Source organism: Buteo buteo, chromosome 10 (assembly GCF_964188355.1).
Source record: "Buteo buteo chromosome 10, bButBut1.hap1.1, whole genome shotgun sequence".
Taxonomy (NCBI): Eukaryota; Metazoa; Chordata; class Aves; order Accipitriformes; family Accipitridae; genus Buteo; species Buteo buteo.
Genome location: NC_134180.1, coordinates 37,363,819 through 37,384,976, shown reverse-complemented (window position 1 = coordinate 37,384,976; position 21,158 = coordinate 37,363,819). Strand labels below are relative to the sequence as shown.

The 21,158-nt window shown below is 38.9% G+C and overlaps 1 protein-coding gene across 2 annotated transcripts in view; it reads left to right on the top strand.

The window, feature by feature from the left end:
* Positions 1-21,158, top strand: part of TTC39A (tetratricopeptide repeat domain 39A) — a 50,392-nt gene that overhangs the window by 7,298 nt on the left and 21,936 nt on the right. The window contains exons 2-7 of one of the 2 annotated variants that reach the window (XM_075037082.1): positions 5,776-5,880; positions 13,375-13,506; positions 14,198-14,274; positions 14,770-14,837; positions 17,732-17,796; positions 20,240-20,339. In XM_075037082.1, coding sequence (XP_074893183.1) covers positions 5,776-5,880; positions 13,375-13,506; positions 14,198-14,274; positions 14,770-14,837; positions 17,732-17,796; positions 20,240-20,339 — 547 coding nt within the window. Of the gene's footprint in view, positions 1-5,775; positions 5,881-13,374; positions 13,507-14,197; positions 14,275-14,769; positions 14,838-17,728; positions 17,797-20,239; positions 20,340-21,158 lie in introns of those variants that run through there. The other variant, XM_075037084.1, reaches the window with a different exon arrangement.

Below are 21,158 nucleotides of genomic sequence, written 5' to 3'. Positions count from 1 at the left end.
GGGATGCTCCTCACACCTGTGAATGGTTAAAGTGTTAGCACTGAAGGAGCTTTGGTAGCCCGAGTGGCACAGTGTTTGTAGGGACTGATATGGTTTTACTACTCCTTCCTCTTTGCAAGAAAATGAAGCTGCTTTGGGCATGTGAGACTAATCTCTTTTCAGTTCCATTTCATACTCTGTAAAGAGGTTGTTTATGAATTTATTTTTTTTTCTGACTACGTGGCTAGAAGCAACCCTCTCTAAATCTCTTTGTAAAGATAATGTAATGCTAATTGTTGTTTCTCTGTACATACTGACCCCTCCACCATCATAGTAGTAAGATGTGCTGCCAGGTATATTCACTATTGAGGCAAGTAGCTTAAAAGAGCTGCAAAAATATGTGTTGGTGCAACCCACTCCTTTTTAGCAGTGCTATGAGTGTTTGTGCTGCCTTTTAATAGCATAAGATTAGCATTATCCATGCAAAAATTGAAACTGTATGTTACATAGAGAGCCCTTGATATAAAGGGAGTAAAGGAGGCCAAACCATTGTATTGTCCAGATTGTTAAATCTAAAATAAAATCAAGAGCAAATACTTCAAAATTACTTGACATGAAACTTTTGAGCTGAAATTGTAACCCTTCAAGATAAACAGCTGTGTTCTCCCTGCCTTCCATGTAGTAAGGCTGGGTGATGAACGCTTTCTGTTGTGTTGCAGAAGAAATGTTTCAGTGGGTCAGCGGGAGCAGAAGCCAGCTGTACAGTACAGGTAGAGCTATTGCAGCAATCAACCCAGAACCCAGGTTGGTATTCACTAGAGTAGCTTTGTTGATGTTCCTGAATAAAATGAAAGCGGTGTCAGTCATTACTGACCCCAATTGCACTGGTGCTGTTCACGCCCCTGAGATAGAAGGTCTCTAATATGGTTACAGAGATTTTGCTGTGAAGTTTCTTTGGGGCAGGAGTATAATCTTTTCATTAGATGCTTTTCTCTGGTCTTGCATCTCACTTGCTTTACATGTTTGGGACTAGCCTGTATTTGGGAAAACAGAGTGTGCTTCCACTGCTCCCCACTCCCAAGAGTCTCCTGATAATGGAGGGAAGAGAATGAACCTGAATCACCAGCATTTCTGTGGTAGTTTCTCATCAAGTACTGGCTTAGCCTCAATTGTGCTTGACTCTGTATTTTATTCTCTTCCTCCAGATAAAGCTACCCATGCATACTACCTCAGCTGACTTATGCAGATAATGTAGATTTGGCAGAGAAATGTATCCATATTTTAGGATATGACTGATTTAACTTGTTTTCAGTGTTTCACAATACTGAAGGAGCTCTTGAATTACTATTAAAAGCATTGCTATAAAGGCACAAACTTCAGACTTACCTTTTTTTTGCAAAGTTCTGATAACTACTTGAGGTCAAATGAGTCAGTAGTTCAGCATTTTGCAGAATACAAGGTTCAAGATCCTTTCTATTGAAGAAATCCAATGAAGAAAACCCAATGACAAATCTTAAAGCATATGCGCTGCAAACTTATAGTAAGAAACCAGTCAACATCATGCACACAGTGAAATAAAATTATGCAGAAATATGGTAACTCCCATGCTCAAAAAAGCCTTCCCTTCCTTTTGACCATGGAAGACATGATTCTTTACTTTTGAAAATCCTTTACTTTTCATTGATATTGAGGAATTTAGTTTTGCTTACTTCTCTGTAGCCGTTTTGTTTGATATTGCTGTTGACATAAAAATTATTTGATGTGTAAGTAAAAAGGGCATTGCCTAGGATGTCCTGATTAATTGCGCTTCTGTCTGGAGACAGTGGAGCTACAGTGGAGTAAGGAGATCAGGTCTTACCTTAAGTCACAGGATATACTGTAATTACAATTTGTGAAGCATCCCCAGTCACGGTCCGTGGGGCAGAGAACGATGATTTTATGAATCATAAAACCACATTGAGAACCATATGACTGTCCTTGCAAGACCTGCCACCAAAAACCAGAAAAGGAAAGAAGCTTCTAAAACCAAAGGGAAAATGGCCTGAATTTGGAAATATTTCAGATCTTAATTTTTTAGATTTGTTTTTCTTAGTTAAAAGAAAACATTGATACATGTGGGGAAAGAGAGGCTGCATGCCAAAGGTTGTCTGAGCTTATAATTGTTTCCAGAGAAGTGGTATTCAAATAAAAACCTGCCAACTCAAGTCTTGAAGAACTTGGCAGAAACAGCCAGAGCCTTCATCATACAGACCTTTAAAGACCATTTGGAGAAAGACAGTGTCAGTTAGAAATTGTATAAACAGCTAGTGAAAACGATGAATAATCTTTTCAGAGTATCTCATGATCCTGCCATGGAAGCACTCTGGTTAATTTTAAGTTGTAACCAGTAGTTATTCCCAACTGGGGAAAACCAGGTAATGTCTTTTATCTCCTGCTGTGGCCCAGGTACATAGTGCTGTTATGAACATGTAATGGAGCCATTAATGGGCCAGCCTGTGGATCTATTACAGTAATTTTTATACCAAATGCAGCACAGGCTTTTCCTGTACAGGAAGTCATAAAAACAGCAAGAGATTTAATCAGATATTTTAATGTCTTCACAGTATCTTCCTGAAATTATCCTTTGCTTGTTTGTCAGTTTGGGGTCTTCCTTCAGCAGTTGATGTCTTCATTATTGGTACTGCTTTGTGTAACAAATAAGACAGTGTATAGGAGAAAAGACATGTATAATTTTTAACATTAGATGCTCTTGGAGAAACTAACTTATATAAGTAGATCATAGCTGATCAACTGCTACAGTCCAGCTGTTGTAATGGAAGAGGTAACTGCTTTTGCTGCTTGTAGCTGCCCTTCTTATGTACACGACCAGTACCGCTGACATGCCAGCAAAGTAGTTGGGGAGCATACACGATTTAATTTTGGGCAACATCAGGCAGATGAGCTCACTCCACAGATTAAATCATTTATGCCAATTTGTGTCATTTTGCATGATGTTAAAGAGAGATTTTTACAAATAATGTATAAAGCCTCACTAGCTCCCAAAGTCACAGGAACCAACAAAAAGCAGCAGTTTGGCTGGTGGATTGAAGCCTGTTTTGCGGAGAGTCCTTGCTGGGAAGAAGTATTTTCTTGTCTCTCTGGCCTGTCTGTTGCTCACATTTGTAGCAATTAACGCCTCGATTCTCCTGCGTGTCAGCTGGCCTCATTTGATGCTCCGTTCTGGTTCCTAGGCTTCTGATGTGGTCCAGTGCTGCACGCGGTAATTTTTGTTGTTTCAGATCTGTAATGACAGGGATATTTGACTTTTGCCTAGTTTGTACCGAATGAGAGATAGCTGATGCTGCCGCCGGTTTCAGACAAGCCTGTAGATCAAAGATACGCTGGCAGCTGCCGGCACCTTCTGCATTAGTAGTATCCAGTGATACAGGAACTTCGTGTGCCATGGACCGGCTTCCACATCGCTCCTTTGTAGGATGTTGTAAGTGAACCGGCGATGCTCATCCCTCCCGTTCCATCATCCGTAAGGACCAATCCGAGAGGATGGCACCGCAGGCAGGCGCTGCCCTGCCCTGTGCTGGCGGCGTGACTGTCGCTCAGAGATGGGCAAGTAGCACCAAGTGCTGCTGCTGGATGCTCGTGCCTAAATGCTGAGCGGGCATACAAATGACTATGTCAGAAAACACAGGAGGCTTAGCAGAAAGGTAAGTAGCAGCGCACAGCATTTTCCGTTTGGCTTAGAGGCAGTTCTGATCTTGCTGTTGAAAGCAGGAGAGAATCTGTAGCCCACTGAAGCATGACTAATCAGTTTGCTAAAATGCTTAGCACTCTCTAGTTTAAAGTATTTCTTCTCTGTTGTTAACAGCAACGCATGACGATTTGTAGCATTTTTGTAAGGTGTGTATTGTGTTCAGGTCCTAAGCCCTTTACTTGGGAGCTACATCAAATGTCAGGTTTCCTTGGAGCATGAGGGAAGTGTGCAACTTGTATTTTTGCTGCTGCTGGGGGTGGCACTGTGTTAATAATTCTTATTCCAGAAAAGATGCCAAGTAATTAACATATCTTAATTGTGCTTTGAGCTTCAGTGGTGTTTTTTTCTTTGTCACCTTTCTGTTTCAAAGGAATATTTTGAAAAGGTTTATTTGTATTGAGTGGGGTAATTCTCCTGCATGACAAGAAACAAACAAACAAACAACCCAGGTAAAATGTTACTAGTCTAAATATATCAAAACAGATGAGAATACGTTTTATATAGTGTTAAATATGCTGTTTGCTTCAGGGACACAGATTTAAAAAGGCAGATAAGAATTGTGATAAACATAAACAATAATTGTCAAAGTTTTAATTATTACAGTAAGTCAGTCACAGAATAGTTAGGCAGCTATGATATTGCATATTCTATGAGATGGATGCCAAGACTTGGTTAATCAATGTTTGCAAAGCACTTCAAGAGTCTCTTGGGTGCAGAAGGATTTGCAGTGTATCTGAAGTGTGATGACAACAGCCACTATGAACAGTGTCATGTAATGTTTCTCTCAAATTTATAATCCTGTTTTTCATATATATAAAGCATGCTCTTTTTTTCGTTGTAGTCATTATTCTTATAACAAAAACAAAGCACTGCTGCAGCCAGTGGTTCTTACTAATGCTATCTGTTTGTTCTGTGCTCCCCTGTCTTTTCCTTAAGATGATACCAGGACTTTGCTTTCTGTGTTTCCTTTCAGCAGGCTATGTGTTGTGCCGTTTTTTAAGGGAGTAACATAGTTTCTAAGTCACAAGACCGATCGTATCAGTTAGAGATGTTCAGAGTCAGGAACATGATGAGGATTTATTTGTATTTTGTTGGGGAGCTTTTTTGTACGGGCTTGCATATAACTTATTGGTGCAGTATAGCTCTTAGATCATTAGATGCAGATGTTTCAACTGTCCTAACATTGGCCAGGTGACCTTAACTTTGTTAGTGCAAGGCCTTATTGTTTCTTCTGTGGATTTTTTTGTCCAGCAGTTCTGGTGGTGATGAAGTTGGGCCAGACTTTTTCAGCTGGTCTGTATTATCCTGTTGCCAGTAACCCAAAGACCAGCTGAGAAGCCTTGTGACAGGTCAAGCTGACATCTGAATGTTGTAGAGGAGAAAAGTACAGCTGGAGTAAGCCAGTGAGAATCTTCTGACTTTGAGATGCAGCAGCAGTTTTTTTGTTTGAGTGCAGTAGCACTTTTTAGGGACAGTGATGTTCCCAGGAGCATGCACAATCTGAAATTTTAACCCACCTGCAAGTCTGTCGTGGTCTACTGTTAGGAACCATACTGAACATGAGCTGAACTAAAGCAGGTGTTCCAGCACAGTCGATATAATAATCTGATGCAGTTTGGCAATGTCTCATCCTTAAAGTGACAACATGATCATAATGTCACTAGCCTGTAGTCTCTGTCAGCCTTACACATAGTCACATGTGTGCTGTCACCCAGTGCTTTCTGTGTTCCTGATAGCTGAGCTCATCAAACTGCCACGTTCCCACATGGTAACTTCTGCATGTCCAGGTTCTTATTTACAGTACATGCAGTTTATCTTATTTTCAGAAAGTACAAAACTTAAATTGCTTTCCACATGTCACAGGGTAAGAGTATAGTTAAAAAAAGAACAAACCACAAACATAGTGGAAGTCACTTTCATTTTTTGCAATTACTAGAAATGGAATAGCAGATTATACATGGGAATAAGGCTAGATCTGAAGGGGGTTTCAAATGTATGTACTGGTAGAAGGAGAACAGATGTGCTGAGTTTATTATCTCTTCTGGCAGGTCACCTACATCAGACCTCAACATGGCATTGCATGAGTGTATGGCAGCTCTGGATTTATTTCTTAACAACAAATTCTCGGATGCTTTGGCTTCTTTACAAGCAAAGTAAGTTGATTAGTTTTCCTCTGTTTATTTTTCTTTGCTTCACCATCTCTTAGGAGAATTGACTAGATAGCTGATTCTCTGTTATTGGTTGATAAGACTGCATGGTTTTCATTCAAAAGGGGGTGGTAAGTTAATGTGGTAAGTTTGGGGGAAGACAGAATAAGTGCTTTACACTGGGGTAAGTACATAACAAGAATGATCAAAGGTAGCTACAAAAACTACAGAATTGTTGTCCAAAGAAGTAACACCCCGAGCTGTAGTACAGTATAGGAGATTCTTGCTCCTGGAAGAATAAAAACCATCTTCTGACACTTTTTTTTTTTCTTCTTTCCCATATTTTTTTGCATACTGTGAGATTTTGAGAATTTATGGTTTTGTGTCTAAATGAGCAACTGACCATGAATTGCCAGGTTTGAGACACATTACTTTAGGTATGAATTCTTTTTTGTTGTTGTTTTTTAATAATGACTTGCAGAAACTTTCTCACAGCTTATTTTTCAATTCTGTGTTGTGGTCATGCACTCTGTTTCCTAATTACATTGCAGCCCAGCATGTAATGAGTGGCCCAGCTGCAAGCAGTGAGGTCATAAAATAGCTTCTAACAATTGTTGTGTCTTTACAATGTCTGTGACTTTTTCATACCCTGTCCTGAAGTTACCTGTGGTCTTACCTTGTTGAAATCTATGGTTATTTCACTTCCAGGCCACCCCCTCGCCCCCAATTTGCTCTATTTATTTTTGAGCCATCAGCAATTACATCATGCCTTCTTTCAGACCACTGGAATATGAAACAAATAAAATTTATAGGTAATGCAGTAGTGTGAGTTTGATATACATCAGGGGTAACTATAATGAATACTAGGTATCTGCTTTGCTGAGGTATCAGCTTCAGTCTTTGATGCCAGAATCTGTAGCTTAACCATGTGAGTATACGCTGTGAAAGACATTCATGATAAATTGTAGGCTCATATGTATTAATAATACTGGTTTTATTCGCAGCAGTGTTGTTTTGTGTTTATATATCAACAGAAGATATCATAAAAATGGTAAGAAGAATAACTGTGTTTTCATTAAATTCTGACAGTAAAGCCCCTGTGCCTCTCTGGAAATGCTTACTTAGCGCTTAGCATAAAATAGGGGGATGTTTTATTGAAGGGGGCTCCAAAGCTCTGCAAAAGCTAGTGAGGCTGTGGGTTTTTTTTTTTTCTGTAAATCCATTTTTCTTCTGTTGCATATGATTTTCATTCAGCTTTTGTTGGGCCCTGCAGAACATATTTCATGAGCTGATGCTCTGGTTTTTTTACCTGACTGTATTCCACACTGCAAAACCATTTTGAAACTGATTTTTCATGTTAGCCTGTTGTTATGAGGAGGCCCTTATTCCTGTTGCCTTTGGCAGTGAGGGAAATACAGACTTATGATCTTTGCAAGTGTAATGCAGAAACAGGATGCTAAATTTCCCCACAGATGATATCCATTATGAACACGCTCCATCTCTTCAGGGAATCACAAGAGCTGTAGAGTGGGCACATATGGTAATACTGAGTATTTTCTTTAGGAGTCATCAGTTCCTCACTGTTGCCTTTTAGCATGCTGAGATTTGAAATTGGTTTTCACAGTCCATAAACATACTATTTTTGTTTAAAGAAATACTTTTTAGTTTTTACATACTTGTAAAGAATTTCGTATCATAGATTTTGCAGCTTTACCACTTATGTTGTAGGACATACTCTGCTCTGTATTACATTACTGCAGATTCACTAAATTACTCACATTTGGCTTCCACAGTAAGTGTATTTTCAACTGATTTGTACCATGTGTAACTGAGAGCAGATTTGGCAATGTATGAGAGTTAAAATCAGAAGATCTTTCCTAGCAGCTTAAAAATAAATAGTTGAGGATGGTGTCTAGACTTCTGTTGAGGTAAGCTCTTTTTTCCTGTTAGAAAAGCAAATCCATCATAAAGAAGAGATCTCATTTCATAAAAAAATTCATCTCGTGTTTTTGCTTCATGTTACATAACTTTTCTTGTTTCCTCAGCTGCCTTTTAGGTTTTAAACTCAGTTTTCTTTATTATCATTAACCATCATTGTACAATAGTGGGCTCCAATTACCTTGTGGTTTCTGCAGTAAATTTAATTAAATTACTCCTTTATATGGATTATTCACACTAAGACCTCTTAAGAAATTCCTTAAATTCAGGTACCAAACACAGCAGTGATTTTCAATATTTAACCTGTTAACTGACAGTGAGTAACACTGAAACTTTCTAGTCACTAGAGTGGGGAAAAAAATGTCATCTTCCTTCTCAACCCCAAGATACATACGTAAATCGATTAAAAGCTGACTGGATTTTAGTTGTCATGTAATTGCAAACAGATAATCATGAATTAGAGTTGATTCTCGTGAGATGTCCCTTTCCCTTCCCCAAGACAAATTTTTAATATTTTAATAATTATCCAGAAGGAAAGCATGACATAATCACCTGATAGTTTGCTGATGTCAAATCACTTGGGAGAATGGTAAATAATAAAGGTAAATTCATGACACAGAGTAATCTGGATCATTGGATGAGCTGTAACACATATGTGTTGCTGCCTGCAGTATTATAAGAACAATATGAGAACGATTAATTCTGGGCAGTTGACTTTATTCTGAAAATAGTCTCCAAAAAGCATGTGGTGGTGTTTGGTGGAATGTTAATTCTAGAATGACTGTGTTTGAAAGGTAAGTTCAATCTTTCGATGTGGGAGTATCTCAGGTAGGTGTGAAGAGATCGTGTTACTGCTCAGCTAGATACTTGTGAAACTCTTATTGGAATAGTGTAGTTCTGTGGTACTTATTTAGTATCACCGGAATTTTTAATATAAGCCCAATTTACAATAAAAAATGTTCTCTTGTATATTTTGATTTTTAAAAAGTTTAAAGAGGTTACTAAGGAAAGGAAGACTTTTGTAATGGCTGTCTTCATGGTGTGGTGAAACGTTCTTGCCCTTATAGAACAAAAACAAACATGAGGTTGTTCAGTGGGGTGGAGGAGCTTTCTCTGGGAACTGATCTAACAAACGTAGTGTGTGGTTGTCAGACTGAGAGCCGTGAAAGAGTAAGGGGAAGCACATGGAGGTAGAGCAAAGCTCTAGAGAGCATTTGGATAAAGATGGGGCACAGCTCTGCAGAAAGCTTGAGTTAGCTATTGTAAAGAATGTCAAGAACATGAGGAAGGTCATTATTTCTAGGTGTTTTTTCTCTTTTTATGCCTGGAGTCTGGAAGAACACAACTGTTATAGGCTTTGTAAATAAATACATTGCTGCCAAAACATGGCTTAATTGTTGGTTTCACCTCCTAGCTGGAAGACCTTACTAGATTCTGAATGTTGGTGAGTGGCTTAGATCAAAAAGGCTCAGGGGTTCTCTTGTTGAACTGCAGCTTTTTGGCTTAGACCAAACTTAGACCATTGTGGTGGCTTGTGGTAACTAGGGAACCAGGCTGGTGGCTGATTAGAATGGTCTTTTCTAGTTGTAAACTTAATGTTAGTGTGGGGAGTTTTCATAGGAAGCAGGTTTTTACTGGAAAACGTCAATTCCTAAAACTGGAGAGTTTCTATGGAAGCCCATGCAGTAGGTCTAGCGGGTTGTTTGAACGTTGGGTGGAACTTCTGATTAAAGATGAAGAAAGCCTTCAGGCCCTGTGTTACCACGTTCTTGTGATGCAGTTTCGATTTGGGCCTTGATCTCTCGTTCTTGCGTACGACTGGATGAACAGACTGTTGGCTGGTCTGTGGAGGGTCTTTTTCACTCTGTGCTGTTGGATTCTTAGAAGCATCTCGATACTAAATCAGGGTATGGATTTGAACCTGGGGTTTCTGTAACCTGGTGATGCATGTCCTGCCTGCTGGATTACTGTAAAAGGATCCACAAAAAGATTTTGGGCACTGTGTTTTTCACAAAAAATACTAGCCCTTGGGTTAATTCAGAAGTCAAACCAAGCCAAGCTTTTTGCTTTACATACTTCAGCTGGAGGGGAGAGCTGTCACCATCCTCACTTAGGTACTTGTTTTCAAGCAGGAATAAAAGCGTTCTCCAGTAGCTCTCAAGAAAGAGCAGTGCTACAAGATGATAATGATCGCACCATAGTTGGAGAACAGGCATGTGGCATAACTCCGTAAGTGCCTAAAGATATTACTTATAATCCTCTTATTCAGCCATGTGATACCAACTACAGGGATAAGTCATTAATCAGAATATTAGTTGTATTTATGTCATAAAGGCTTGTTAACTCCAACAATGTCCTGGGGAAAGTGCTGCTGAGGAATCAAAAGAAGAAAGAAAAAGCTATCAAGTTTCATTCTGTATCCAGCCATATAATGCAGGCTTTAAAACTTCTGGCAATATGTCAGGATGTAACTGGCAACTTTAATTGTATGTTTAGTATAAATAGCATAGATAACTGTTGCATGTGGTTGCATTTCTACCCGCCTTCCAGCCCCTGAAAAACAAGAGTAAATCTGAGTGTTGATAAATACCAGTTGACTAATGATAAACATTATTTATTATCTCCTTTAAATATTAGAAGCAAAACAGATTAAAACATTTATTAGGGCAGTGGTGATTTGGTATCAAAAGCAAATTACTGGAGAGGGAAATCCCTCTTCACCATGTATATGTGAAAAGTATAAATTTTCCTTTTAGTGCAGTGAATTTAATATTTATCTGCTTTGATTTTGAAAGCAAATTTCTAAAATTTTGGAAGGGGACTATTTTAGTGCCTTCTCTGTGCTTTGAATTTGAACCTTTGGAAGGGTTTTATTTTAATAAATATGAGATGAAGTGTGTTTCTCTGCACCTACTGAGGCTGATGAGTAATCAAATGAACAGGAACACTTCACCAGGCTGGCATTTTATGGTATGTCAATTTTTTTTCTGGTTTACATTATCAGTCTACTGAAAGAATTGTGATGTAGGAGGCCAAGACAGAGCTGTCCTGACTCCACTGGATTTTAAACTAATTTCTCTATTATCTGCCTGTTCTTCTTAGTCACGTTGGAGATGAGATGGATATTAGCATAGTCTGGGTCTCATAGCGCTTACAGCAGTAAGTGATTTCCCAAAATGGCTTCTCTGCTAGATTGGTTTAGATGTTGGTTAGAGCAGCTGGTTAGGTAACCTGTGGACATGGTGAGAGCAACTCAGAACGAAGGACAGCCACAAAACACAGACTGCAGTGGAGTTTAAAGAAGTACACTGCAAATTTCTTCCGTATAGCCAGCCTGCTCTGTGCTGTGTGTATTGGAAAAAGTAGCCCTTCGTCGTCACTGTGAAGGTTGGCAAGGGAAGCACCAGATATCTGTGTAACGCTATCTGCGTCAACACTAGGTATTATTTTAATCCCTAGATCTCAAAAAATATATATACAAAGAAAGTCAGAATCGTATCATCACTTGGATTTTTCTTTGGTGATTTTATTGCATAATGTAATTGAGAGGGGGTTGCTTTAGATGTAGACAGGATTATTTTTTGGCTCTGGAAAACACTAACCAAACATCAGGGACTCCTGAGGATACTTAAGGGTATTGAGCAAAAGAATTAATGCATAATAGTTTATGGATTGTTAGAAAACTTAAAGGGATCCAAGTCACCACGGTGAGTTATAAGATCATTGATTAATGTAGGATTGTCTTAAGTTATCCTTAAAATGATCTTTCAATTCAATCCAGCTATCAAAACCTGGGGAGGCAAGTGTATTTCCAGGGGAGAAATTAAATGGATTGAGATGCCTTTAAAGTTTGGCTTTTCCCCTTAAAACAAAACCACCGAATCAGAGTGGTTGAGCTTGGAAGGGACCTCCGGAGGTCACCTGCTCAAGCAGGGCCACCTAGACACGGCTGTCCAGGACCATGTCCAGACGGCTTTTGAATATCCCCAAGGATACAGACTCTGCAAGCTCTCTGGACAGCTTGTGCCAGTGCTTGCTCACCCTGATAGTAAAAAAGTGTTTCCTGATGTTCCGACAGGCTCTCCCGTGTTTCAGTTTGTGCCCATTGCCTCTGATTCTGTCACTGGGCACCAATGAGAAGAGCCTGGCTCTGTCCTCTTTGCATCCTCCTTACAGGTATTCTGTAACGTTATAGGAACCCCCTGAGCTTTCTCTTGTCCAGGCAGAACAGTCCCAACCCTCTCAGCTATTCTTCATAGGAGAGATGTTCCAGTCCCTTAATCACCTCACTGCCCTTCGTTAGACTTTCTCGAGTCTGTCCATGTACTGAGGAGCCCAGCACTGGACGCCGTACTCCAGGTGTGGACGCACCAGTGCTGAGCAGAGGGGAAGGATCACCTCCCTCCGCCTGCTGGCAGCAACACTGGCACACCGCTTTCTTCTCGAAAGAAAAAGAGAATGAAGTGGCTCGTTTTGAGAAACAAACACCCTAAGTACACATATTGAGAATAGGTGTACTGAGGGTGGAGATTTTGTTGAAAGGATATCCTTGTTTGACTTCAAGTATTTTGGAATATTCCCTGCCATATAGAACTATCTGATCCATTCTAAAAGTGCAAACAGTTGAAATAGCGATTGTTGCTCTTTAGCAGTATTTGTCTAAGTCGTGCTATTTGTCGGGGTGGATTAGCAAGGTCTACAGAGAGTTTCTGTGGCAAGAATTCATATGAGCTTGCCCTTCAACATATTTCCCAAGTTGTCTTTATTGGACCCCTACACTTGAAGATATTTTGATTAATTTGCAGAGGATTATACCATACATAGATACTGGCTGAATGCTGTAAATGTGTGCAATATATAAACCCTTCTTGACAGAGGAAAGGTTCTGGTAATGGCTGCATGTAGGAGTTAATTGTTTTCTTTGCACTAATGCCAAAGTTTTTGGCTTTCTGCAAAAGAGTGTCCATCTGAAATCCCATAGAATAATATTTAAGTTGAATAGATTGGGGTGGAAGGCTGGCAGAAGGGGAGAGGAGGAAAAAGCTGTAATGTTTGACATAGACTGAAATGTTTCTGGTAGGAAGATCTGTTTGAAGAAGATTCTACTTTGGCCATGGTTATAGTATTTTTGTTACTTAATCTCCTTGAGTCTGTCCTGAGTAACTGTCACAAATTAGAAGTATATCTGGATTTATGTCATGTGTTGTAGTATTGGTTAGATAACTCCATTAAAAAAAAACAACGATGATTCTATCGTCCCTAAATGGTTAGCCGTGTGGTTAATTCCTGTGCTTTATATATGTTAAATACCTATCCTCAGCTCAGAACTGGAACATTTTAGCACAGTTATTGAAACTGGAGCTGTAGACATGGTTTCCTGTACAAATCTCAATCTATTAGTGTTTCTTGATTATTTTGCATGTACTTTGTGTTTGATTTCTAGTTAATTTAGACCTTGTTCACATCGGGTTGATGCATTTCAGGAGTTGGATTTGTATTTGTTTTTTAAAAGTAATAATATAATCAAATCAGCTGTGCTTTGCATCTTGTGTTTTCTTTCAGAACTAAAGATAGTATGTATCATGCCCTAACTTATGCCACTATATTGGAAATGCAAGCTATGATGACATTTGATCCTCAGGACATACTGAATGCAGGAAACACAATGAAGGAAGCTCAAGCCACCTGTCAAAAGTAAGTGTGGAGCAATTCAGTCAATAAATAGTCCCTTCATGGGAAAGTTTCAAAACATACAGGTTAAAAAAGGACATATAATTCCATAGAAATGATAGGAAAACTGAGGTTGGAAGGGACATCAGGAGGTCATCTAGTCCAGCCTTGTGCTCAAAGGAAGGTCAGTTATGAGGCCACATCACACAACTTAGGGTTTTCAGCAGTCTGGTCTTGAAAAATTCAGTTTACTGCAATATCTGATTTTTCTTATCAGTGAGATTTTTGTCATACCTGTAGCCCTGGTTCTGCAATGTCTGGAAGTTATTTACCATTTACAGACACTGCAGAATCTTCCCATTTGATGATGGTTCTACTGTGCCTAGCTGTCTTTTTGAGTCAACTATGCACCCACTTCTGTACATACATGCGCACATGCACACATACACACACACAATAAATCAAAAAGCCCCCTTATCCCCTTCCTTCATCAAGACAGATTTCCACACATGAAGGGTAAAAGACAGATCCCAGGAGGGCCATGTTGACTAAGTTCTGTATGGAATATGCTGAAGTTGCATGTGTGGTAAGATGACAGAGGGCTGGTGAACACTAGAGATACCTAGTTAGTGATTGTATGGGTGGCCAGCTGAAAGATACCGTTCTGCGTGGTTGATGCTTCATGTTCAGAATGACCAAACTGACTTTTCTGCAGATTTAGGAAGAAATCTACAGTAGCCGATTCCATCAACAATCTTGTGCATAGACAAAGCCTTGAACACTTTACTGAAGGTAACATTATCTCTAACATGCATAATGGGGTTTTTTTTGCTGCAATTTGAACTGTGTAGAATTGTTCACCCAATGCATTTTTGCAGATTGTGAGTTCACTGACAAAATTGCTGATTTGGTATTTGCTAGATCAGTGTTTCGGCAATTGCTGTGTCACCACATCCAAAATCACTGTTTTTTTGATTGCTGACTCAGCATTTCTAAAAATTGCAGGGTAAAGAAACACCTTGAAAGAAGTTTTGAAATGCCTAGAAGGTTCTAGATCCAGGAATTCCTTGAAAGCACCAGAGAAACTCTTGCAAAGTTTCTGTAACTGTGTGTCATTTCTGTTTGGAGTTACTTCAGTAGTGTAGAACTGAAACCCTACAGCAAATTTGGAAAAGATTTTTCTCAGTTTGAGCTTTGTGATCTTATTCTTATATTAATGGGTTAAGTGGTTTTTAATTACTTTTTGTCTGATTGATTTGTTTTCCTCCCCTCTCCATGTGACACTAGAGGAAATCCATGCAGAAATTTGCTATGCTGAATGTTTACTTCAGAGAGCAGCACTCACGTTCCTCCAGGTATGGATTCCTGTGTGGCTTTTTGGGGGGGAAAAAAGTACGCACCATACAGGTTTCTTTTCTTAAAATTAATGAAATGTTAGAAGACCCTAGTTTGACCTAATGGTGTAAGACTCTCGCATCTGGACTAAATCTGTATTTTATCTGGACTATCTGTTGATGAGATAGTAGAATGTTTTGTTATCCCTCTTGATTATCTAAAATTACTTACCTCAATACACATAGCACTGAGTCCCCTATGACACCCTTCTCCAGTCCCTTTTGGATGTGTGAAATGTAACCGCAGTAAGCACAGATTTTCAAATACTGTGTGTTGAGATATTGGATTTTTTTAAAAAAAAAAAAAAAGAGGTGGTCATTGAAGCTGTGCTATGCTGGAATGCACGCAGGATTTTTGTTTCAGTCAGGCTGGTGTTTGCTTTCCCAAAACTGCTTTCTCACTTGTTTGTTCTTGAACAGCTATTATGGTCTGCATAGCTATTAGGCTCCACACATGCTTCTTGCTAAACAGTGCTGTCTGTCTTTAAAAGAAGGGGAGCTCTCCCTCTTCTTTGAATTTTATCTCTCTGTACTAATGAAGCTTGATTTGTTTGATGGTTCAACATCAGCAATATTTACTTGGGCTCCAGCTTGCAATTTAAATTTGTTAATCATAGTTGAAATAGCTGATTTTTCTTCTTGACTTGGCTGTACTTGCTGTATGACAGTGGGCCTCTTCATCTATGCAGAGGGGATAATAAAAGTCAGATTCACAAAGGGCTTCTGCTTCTTGGCTTAAAGGTGCTGGTAGAGAATGAAATGCAGGTGGGTGATTTTATACTGTTTGGGAGTTGCCAGATGGGCTCTGATTTATGTTGCTTATGATAGTTTATGAACCATGTAACCTTTTTCAGCGATCTGCCATGCCCCTCTGTTAGAAACTATTGCTTCATAGCAAAACCAGTAGTCAGAATAGCTTCTTCTGAAGGTTTTTAGAGTGCTGATGATGGTGACTTTATGGTAAGATGATGGACTTCGAAATGGCAAGGTGTGGCTACCTATATCCATATTGCTTTGGGATCCTTTGGGATGACTAGCCTTTAGCACTGGGGACAGGTTGGGTGATATCTGAAGCTGTGGAAGCAAGGCTTTTCGGAACTTCTCCATTGTGCCTGTAAGAAAGGAGTGGTTTAAGCACTATTTTCACAGTTACCTGTTTTTTAAAATGTTTATAGAGACACGAGAGATTTAAGAGTAAGAAGATAATTTCTTGTCCTCTTCTGCATAAAGAATGTCTGTCTATTTGCTTCCTCTTCTATTCTGTCTTTAATTTTTCATGAACACATGAACTGGTTTTAAGAATTAAGCAAAGACACTTGGTTCCAACAGCTATTGAAGTGGGTTAGTTTTGATGCTTAATGTAAATGACCAAATCCAGTTGAAAACACATAAAAATTAGTCTCAGGATTTTCAAGGGTTGGACTATTCTCACATTGGTTATCTCTGTTGTTGGTATCATGAGTATTCTGAATTTAAACTTTTTAAAACTATCTTTTTTCTTCTTTCCATTTTCCATTCAAAGGGAAATATAACTGAACTTTTAGATATGGTTAGGTATGCTGTACCACCCTACCCCACCCCACCCAGTTGCTAATTAAAAACTGACTTTTTTCTACAGGACAAAGAAAAACAGCATCACATTTTTCTGTGGTTATTTTGTTTGCCTGTGATTGGGATTCAAGTCTGAGGGGATATATCATCAGGAATTACATGTTCATTTATGGCACGTAGTTTCTGTCCTCAATTATTATTCTTGATAATGTTGCTTAAGGATGACTGTAAATGACACAGGCTAGCGGTGGTGTTGCAGGCTGCAGGAGTAAGCCCCTGCCCTTCAGTTCAGGCCATTAGTCTTCCTATACTAGTTCATAGAAAGCAAAGTCTGGAAGAAGTTGAACTGTAACTTTGATTGGATTGAGTTATCTTCCTGACTTACAGGAGGATGGAAAGCTCTTTGAGGCAGGTTCTGTCTTTTTGTTTACGTATTGATGAGCACAATTGGGCCCTGTTTCCTTAACAATAACAGTAAAACAACCAAATGTTCATCTAATGTATGCTATTTTCTCCACAATGCTTCATCCAGCCTCTTAAAGTACCATCACAGAAGAATCATATGCTAAAACACATGTAGTCTTCCTATCCCAGAGTAATAGATATCAAAACAATCCAGAATGACAGATTATATATGATGATTGAGGCAAGAAACTGCCACCAGAAAATGATGAGATTAAAGATTTTTGTCTTTGGGATACAACTGTAAACTAACAGTCCCCCAGATAAACTTTGCTGTATCTTCTCAGTTCATTATAGCTTGTAATGTAACATGGTACCATACTAGTATGGATCTCATAGGTACTTGAATATTCAGACCAGAAAGAGCATATCCTGCATAACTTTATTTATCCTGCTTCCTTTTTAGGATGTGAAACTGTATTCTGTAGACACCTGAGGACAGGCAGTTATTTGTATCTGGTGCTGAGCCAGTAAATGTTCACATCTTAACTGTGCTGAAGGACAAATGAGAGAAAGCTATTTTTTGAAACAGCCACAAATGCAGGTACCTTAGGTGCCATTCACTAGTTTAGTCCCTGTGTTCTTTAATGCAAATTTAGGTGATCCAAAGGTCACAAGGCCTCAACCAATCACAGAAGGCATCAAAATAAAGTGTATACGTCTGAACAGAGTAAAAATATTTTAATATAGAAAGGAAATCCTAAATCCATGTATTGTTTCTCAGAGACTTATATTGTCTGTGTCATGATGGTTATGTTCAAGGTGTGTGTTCATCTCAAGAAGACAAAAGCCCTTTATAATGCTTGTAAGTTCATATTGCTAATGTGTTTCCTTTCTAACAGGATGAGAATATGGTTAGCTTCATAAAAGGAGGCATCAAAGTCCGAAACAGTTACCAAACATACAGGTAAGTCAGAGTGATGATGTGATTAAGCGTACTCTTTCAGTAAAAAGTGCTGCTGGTCGAATTGTCCAATTCACAAATTAATTACTGTTTTATTTATTGCAGCCTTTATTATGGGCTTTATGTCTATAGCCTTTCTCAGCCCACACAAATTCCTTCTTTGCATAACAAAGGACATTGATATGGTTGATTTGGATTGTAAAGATAGTGGACCCTAACCCTGTTAACTCTCAAGGCTTGCCTACTTCAAATACTACATCCTTGAAATTATGTCAAAAAATAACTGTTCTAAATGATGTAGTGCTCATTGTGTCTGCATAGCACAATTTGGAGGTCTTGCAGTCGTTAGGCATGTGAAGTGGCATTTCTTTGTAGTTCTAGCTGCAGCCTTTTGGGACATCAAAAACCAGTAGCTGAAGCATGTGTAATTCCGTAATAAATGTGTGAAACTAAAACAAAATTAAGAGACAATAAACTGAAGAGCTTGCAGTGGAAAGTATAAATGGCTTCAAACAAAGATTAAACAAAATTACAGGAATTAGGTTTATAGAGGCTAGTTATCATAGTAGAACAGATGCAGTCTCTCTGCGTCATGAAGTCCCTGAACAGTCAATTCCTAGAGGATGCTTTTCCAAGCATATGCCACTGTCTGAGTGAAATATTTGGTTAGCTGGACTCTTAATCTGGTTAAGTATGGCAGTTGTTCTACTCTAAAGGTGCATGCTATTGAAAATGATAAGCAGGGCTGCTTATCTGAACTGACAATAAGCCCATTACTTAGTGTCTATAAGTCAAAAATATCTGCTTAAGCAGATCTCTTTTCATCCAGGAAGTTATGGAGAGCTACTTTCAACATGTGCAAAAGGTTTTGAAGTGCAGTAGTAAATTCTAAAAATTACATTAAAATATACACCATAGGAAGCATACTCAGTTATGCTAAATAAATTAAGATCAGCTCTAGTATATGTAAAAACAAAGGTTTTTTTGTGGTAATAACAACTTGAATAGTACTAAAACATGTATTTTAACAAAGAGAAGGTTTGGATGTAAGATTGGCAGTTATGATTTTTGTTCTGTACCTTTGATGTGGGAGGAAATAATTATTTGCCGTTTTGGTGAGAGTGTTGTGCAACAGGTTATAGAGAAAAAATGAAATATGGAAATCAGACTTTATTTGCTTTGGTTGATCAATATTTTTTACAACGTAGTTTCTGATATAAAAAGCCATCTTTCCCTGCTGTCAGCAGTACTGCTTGATAATCTGCAACAGCAGCAACCCTGAAAAGACAGGAGGAGTAAATGTTGCAAAGATACAATTTTTAAAACTCTCTTTCAGGGAGGAAAGGCTACCATACACTGTAAAAAAAGATGGAATGAATAAAACAATAGTTCAGAATGAAACATTTGCTTATTGTCGGTGAATAAAAAGTATCAGAAAACTTTCACGGTAGGACAGACTTATATGAATAATTTTAGAAAGTGAAAGCTAAATATACAAAATATTTTGTTTTATTTGGGGACTTTAAATTTGGACTCAGAACAGCCACAAAAAGTCACGTGTCTAGCAGACACAAAACAGCATCCAGTCCAGGTTCTCCAGAAGTATACTGAAAGGGAAGGAGGTGACAGTGTCCATTATTTGTGTGGGTTGAAGGCGACTCTAGATGCAGGTCCATTGTAAAGGCTGCAATTACAGTGAACAGTCCTGTATCTGTTGGCAACAACCAGCAGATAAAAACATGACAGCCTGAATACAAGTATGTGGCTATCATAAAACAGTGTTTTTCTTCTTCTAGTAATTAACAAAATAAACTAAAACAATAGTGTGAAAAACACATAACTATAGAAAGCTTGGAGACAAAACAGGTTCAAATCCAGCTGGATTACACAGGGAAATAAAGGGACACTACAAAGTTGAGATCTATGAGAGTTAGAAAAATAGGTGGAAAGTAATTTCTGGTATACCTGCCCATATCAAAATATTTCTTACAATTGTCTTTTCCTATATATAACAAAGTGTTCTTTTGAATGAACATGCACAGAAAGGGAATAATCCAGGAATTAGTGAAACTCAAATCAAATTTGCTAATTTAAATTTAACTCTCCTGCACTGCCCCATCATCTCTTTTTGCCGTAGTAAAGATTGGTGTTACCCACAACAGCCATTGTTGAAACATTTTCAGGCAGAAATGTGGTTGCAAATTGACTTTGTCTTTGACAGGAATTAATCTCCAGGACTCCATATTTTTTAATTGATAGTAATGTGACAGAAATGATTTGTTGATAAATCCAACAAAATGTTGTAGGTGGTGTCTGCCTGGGTGAGGTGACAAATTGACCTTTTTTGAACTACTTTGTAGCTCAAGGTAATTGGGTTACTTTCTTACGGAATTGTAATTCATCATTTTATTTAATGACAACGTAACAGAATCTTGTGCATTTTCAGGGAGCTGGACAGTCTCATACAGTCTCCACATTATGTCAAAGGAGAGAACCATCTTCATTTTGAGGGAGGTGTAAAACTTGGAGTTGGAGCATTTAATCTGGTATGTAGCAACAGTTCTTCTCTTGAGCTGAAGTCCTGCAACTTCCTGGAAATTATCTTAACTTAAATACCTGAGAAGTTCCACTGACATCAGTGTTAATACAGTTAAAATTAGGTATGTGCGCTGACACTTGCAGGATCCCAGTCTCTGGTCTAAGAATGTCAGATAGTAATACATGTTAGAAATAAAGAGACTACTACCCACAACATGGGCAACACTGCTTTGTGTGTGCAGACCCACTTACACATCCTCATGGGGAGATTATCAACTGAGAAATTATCTCATCTGACATGGGCTAAGGGCATGTTCTTTGAGAATATAGCTGAGTGCCTGTGCCCAGCTTCCAGTAAGGGTGTTCATTAGCCAAGTGACCAATATTTGGGAGGTACTTGGAGGGGAAGGTGTTACAGTCTCATGAGAAGGGACCCATGGGGATGGGGGCCAGGAGAAGCCTTGCACAGAAGCAGCGGTTGCCTGTGCTTGTTGACTTCCATTTACTGTTTAACTGGCACTTGGGAAGCAACCGGGGACTTGGCCGACAGCAGGGCAGTTGGTGGGTCAGGATCCATGAATGGGGCCTGGGGTCCTTCTAAGGCCACTGTTGGCTGCTGTTGCTTGTGTTCTGGTCAGAAAGTGGGTGGTCAAATGGTACAGGACAGTTCCTGGTATGTCAGAGAGGCGTTGACCCAGAGATGGCAAGGGTTGACATGGTTGTTCAGACGATGGGCTGCAGAAAGTGCCTGGTGCTTCCCCTTGCTTGCATTACTTTGAGTGAGTCTGGCACATGCCCAGATGTTAGATTTACTGCACAAAGAACAA